This window comes from Mesoplodon bidens, assembly GCF_964165515.1.
Source record: "Mesoplodon bidens genome assembly, chromosome: 7".
NCBI lineage: Eukaryota > Metazoa > Chordata > Mammalia > Artiodactyla > Ziphiidae > Mesoplodon > Mesoplodon bidens.
This window is the reverse complement of record NC_138164.1, coordinates 114,380,506-114,384,606: the sequence shown is the minus strand read 5'-3', so window position 1 is coordinate 114,384,606 and position 4,101 is coordinate 114,380,506. Positions and strand designations below refer to the sequence as shown.

General features: G+C 67.3%; 1 protein-coding gene across 1 annotated transcript; it reads right to left on the bottom strand.

Annotated features, from left to right (window-relative positions):
- Nucleotides 1–748: 748 nt before the first annotated feature.
- CDKN1C (cyclin dependent kinase inhibitor 1C) lies at nucleotides 749–3,332 on the bottom strand. The gene is made up of 4 exons (XM_081239371.1): nucleotides 3,151–3,332; nucleotides 2,321–2,970; nucleotides 1,654–1,790; nucleotides 749–1,558 (listed from the first exon to the last, which is right to left on the bottom strand). Exons 2-3 carry the CDS (start codon nucleotides 2,958–2,960, stop codon nucleotides 1,657–1,659), a joined length of 774 nt encoding a protein of 257 aa, XP_081095497.1. The 5' UTR covers nucleotides 2,961–2,970; nucleotides 3,151–3,332; the 3' UTR covers nucleotides 749–1,558; nucleotides 1,654–1,656.
- Nucleotides 3,333–4,101: the final 769 nt, after the last annotated feature.

The window sequence follows — 4,101 nt, the reverse complement described above, 5'->3', positions numbered from 1 at the left end:
TACACCACCACTGCTCCGCTTCCCCAGGCCCAAGGCACCAGCAAAAACACTGCTAGCCGTCACCCTTTCCATTGTAAGCCATAATTTTCAGAGGTTTATAGGTCAGCTATAAAAAAAAAAATAAACCTCTCCTTTTGACTAAAAGGGAGCACTTGGAAACTAGAAGGCTGGTGGGTGCCCGGGTGGATCCGGCCTCGAGTTTTTCCACCGAAGCGGCGGCGCATCTCATCTCTCCCCACCCCCACCTGCCCCTGGGCCCTTCCTCTTGGCCTCCCCCTCCCCCTTCTTCCCCGCAGGCCTGCAGGCTGCCCCTCCCCCACCGTGGGCGAGAAGAGGCCAGAACACATCTGCGGTCCTGCGGCCCCACCCTGGAGGACACCGGGGCCCACGAAGCGGAGGACTTTGGAGCCGTTGGGGTCCACCTTGGGCGGGGCCTGAAGAATTTCAGGCTCAGGTTCGCCCTCTCCGGGCCTGCGACCGGCCCAGTTCCCGCAGGTGCCCACCTGAGTCCCATTGGGGCTCGGCCCAGGGCAGCTGGGGGTGTGGGTGGTCTCCTTGGAGCCGGGGAAACAGTGAGCCTTGGTGTCCGCGTACAGCCCTGCACGTGTGTGTATGTGTTTGTGTTTGTGTGTGTGTGGATGTGTGGATGTGATAAATGCATAGCGAGGGCGGGGCCGCTCATCCCTAATTTAGGGCCCTGGAGCAGGTGGGCGTGGGCCAGCCCTGCCAGGAGAAAGCCCCCCTCCCTCCCTTTAGGGCTGCCCCCTGGGTTCTAACTCCCTAACTTTTGGGGGTGCCAGAGGGGAAAGCTGGAGGCAGTACAAGCACACACGGAGCTGAGTTGCAGCATTATTCGGCCTCTTTATTTAGAACCCGGCGGACGAGGAGCCGGGGCAGTGGTGCAGACGGCTCAGGAACCTTTTTTTTTTTTTTTTTTTTTTTTTTTCTTTTAACAGATTTGTCTTCAAGTTTAAAATAATCATAATAGTAAAAAGAGACAGCGAAAGCGCGAAGAGACTGCAAGCTAGATGGGCTTGTACGGCAGCTACAGCTTGTGAGCGACCCCCTCCCCCCAGAGTCCGCTATAAAAAATAAATTTACATTTGTCGATAACCAGATGCGAGTGAGGTGCCTTTGGCATAACCAATAACCGAGCTAGCGCGTGGCAGAGCGGCCCACGCCTCGACATAAATAGAAAATATAAGTTAGTATAACTTTAAAAACTTTTTGTACAAATATACATGTTTTTTTCCTTTTTTCCTTTTTTTTTTCTTTTTTCATTTTTTTGCACTGAGTTTCAGCAGAGATTAAACATTTTATATAAATGACTCTTAAAGCTTTACACCTTGGGACCAGTGTACTCCTCGTGCAGAATACATTTAGATATAAAAGACGTTATTAATACATTGCACAGTTTTCAAACTTTAAACACAAAACCGAACGCTGCTCCGTGGCAGCTGCCGCCGGTTGCTGCTACATGGACGGTCCCAGCCGAGGCCCAGCGCTCCTCTCCTGTCCGCTGCCCAGCGGGCTCCCTCGGGGCTCGTTGGGAGCGAGGCTGCGGGAGAGAAGTGCGGTGAGAGAGCGGCGACAGAGTGGCCACCGGGACCCCGCGGGGCGCCCCTCCCAGCCCACCCCGTCTGCCGCGCTCACCTCTCATCGCAGCCGCTTGCGCGGGGTTTGCTCAGCCGAGCCGACGGCTGGAGCGGCGCCGGGCGCGGCGCATCCCGCGGGAACCTCGTTCGACGCCTTGGCTTCGGGCGCGGGTCTCTTGCGCTTGGCGAAGAAATCTGCGGGCGACAGCGCGCGCGGCCGGTCAGGGCGGGGCCGGCCGGGGAGCCCAAGAGGGTGCCGGGAGGAGGCGCGGGCGGCTGGCCGGCCGGTGGGGGGGCGCCGTCCCCGCCCGCGCCGAGGTCCGCGGCGGGTCAGCTTTGTTTACGTCGCCGCGCAATGTGCTGTGTAAGCATTTCCCCTTGTCCCGCGGCCAAGCCCCCCGGGGCTACCGCCGCGCTTAACCCCCTCCGCGCCGCGATCGCCGCGCCCGGCCGCGCCCGAGGAGGTTCTCCAGTGGCCGGGGCGAGGATCGCGCTCGGAGGGGGCCAGAGCGCGCCCTCCCAACCCTCCCGTGCGAACCTCTCCGGAGCACAACAACAGGGCGGGGACGGGGTGCGGGCGCTGCCTCGCCCCGCGCGCTGCGGGCCCTTTAACGCCACGGAGGAGGCGGGGACCAAGAGAGGCCCCCGAGGGCCTGGGAGCCCGGCCGGCCGGACAAAGCAGGGCCGGGCCGGGCCGGGCCGGGGCGGGGCCGCGCGGGACTCACCGGAGATGAGAGGCCCGGACAGCTTCTTGATCGCGGCGCCTCCGGCGGCGGCAGTGGTGGCAGCGGCGGCGGCAGTGGCGGCGGCGGCGTTGGTGTTGGTGGCAGTGGCGGCAGTGCCCGGCGCGGGGCGCCCCGAAATCCCTGAGTGCGGCGGCTCGGCCAGGGGCTCCTGGCTGCGCGGCGGCGGGACCGCCTCCGGCTCAGAGCTCTCCTGCGGCGCCGGGGCCGGGGCCGGGGCAGGCGCTACGGACGGGCCGCTGGACGGCGACGCCGGCGCCTCCCCGAGGCCGTCGAGGGACTCATCGGCCGGCGGCCCGGAGGGCGGGCTATCGCCCGCGCCGTCCGGGCGGGGACGAGGCGCCAGGAGCAGGCGACAGCGCCCCACCTGCACCGTCTCGCGGTAGAAGGCGGGCACGGAGTCGCTGTCCACCTCGGTCCACTGCAGGCGCCCGGGGCCCCGCAGTGGCACGTCCTGCTGGAAGTTGTAGTCCCAGCGACGCTGGTCCTCGGCGCTCAGCTCGGCCAGGCGCATCTGCAGCTCGCGGCTGAGCTCCTCGTGGTCCACGGGCCCGAAGAGGCTGCGGCAAGCGCTGGTGCGCGCGAACAGGGGAAAGGTGCGGCGGGCGACCAGGCGCTCCATTGCCGACGCGCTGCGGAGATACGCATCGGACTTTTCCGGGGGCTGCGCGGGCCGGGCGACGGGAGAGGAGAGGAGAGGAGGAGGAGGAGGAAGAGAGGAAAGGAGGGCGGAGGCCGGGCGCAAGTGAGACCCCGCGCGCCGGAGTCTGCATTTGCAAAGGGACGCGGTGGGAGGGCGGCGCGGCAGCTACCTGGCTGTCGGGCCGTGGACTGCTCCTGAGTCTCGCTCGCTGTGTCGTCCGGCCGGCGGCCGCGCCCCCTCGGGTGCCTGTCCTCGCTCGCTCGGCTGGCCCTGGCCTGGCTGGCACCCACCGAGCGCAGAGCACTTGGCCTGTGGAACGCCCAGTCCTCGCGCGCCCCTTTATACGCGAGGGTCCCACCCCCCCGCTCACGGGCCCCGCTGCTATTAGCATAATGTAGTATTTTCAGTTTCAACAACACCGCGGCGATTGGCCGGCGCCGCGCTGCCCCCGCCCCTCCGGCGGTCCGGCCCCCGCCCGCCGCCCATTGGCCCTGCGCACACACCCACCCGAGGGCGGGGCGGGGCGCGAGGGCCGATTGGCGGGGCGCGGGACGCGCGCAGCGGCGGGGGAGGGGGCGGGGCGCGGGGCGGGGCCGGAGTTAAAGGGCGCTGCGGGCGGTAACGTGACACCGCGGCGCCCCGCCCCCTCGCCCCATCCCCCCCACCCACCCCCACCCCCACCCCCACCCCCACCCCCGCCCCCGCTCCCGCCCCCCGCCGGATCCTTTGTCTGCAGGCGGGGGCTGCTCGGCGGCGGTGGCGCGGGCGCCCCCCCCCACCTCGGCTGGCGCGCCCTACCGGGCGCGGCGGCTGACGACCCCCGGCAAGACCGACGTTCGGTCTGGCCCGACTCGCCCCCCGGGGGCACCCAGCCCCGCCGCCCGCGCTCGCCCTTGGGCCTCCCGCGCCAGTTGACGGGCCTTTAACCCGCCGCGGCCAGCTCGTCCCTGGCTGGAGCTAGATAGGGTCTTCGGCTGCCCCCGCGCGGCCTGCTGCGCCCGAGGCTTCTGTCCCTGGCAGGGTTCCGCGCACCTGGAGCCCTAACACACCTGCTAGACCTAAGGCCTACGAGTGAGCGGGGAGAGGGGTTTGGGGGGCCGGGGGAGGGAGGCTCTGCTCC

Coding starts and splice junctions, on each gene's coding strand:
- CDKN1C (XM_081239371.1), bottom strand. CDS start 2,960: ATGGAGCGCCTGGTCGCCCGCCGCACCTTTCCCCTGTTCGCGCGCACC. Junction 1,791..2,320: donor GTCCGGGCCTCTCATCTCCG/GTGAGTCCCGCG, acceptor TGTCGCCCGCAG/ATTTCTTCGCCAAGCGCAAG.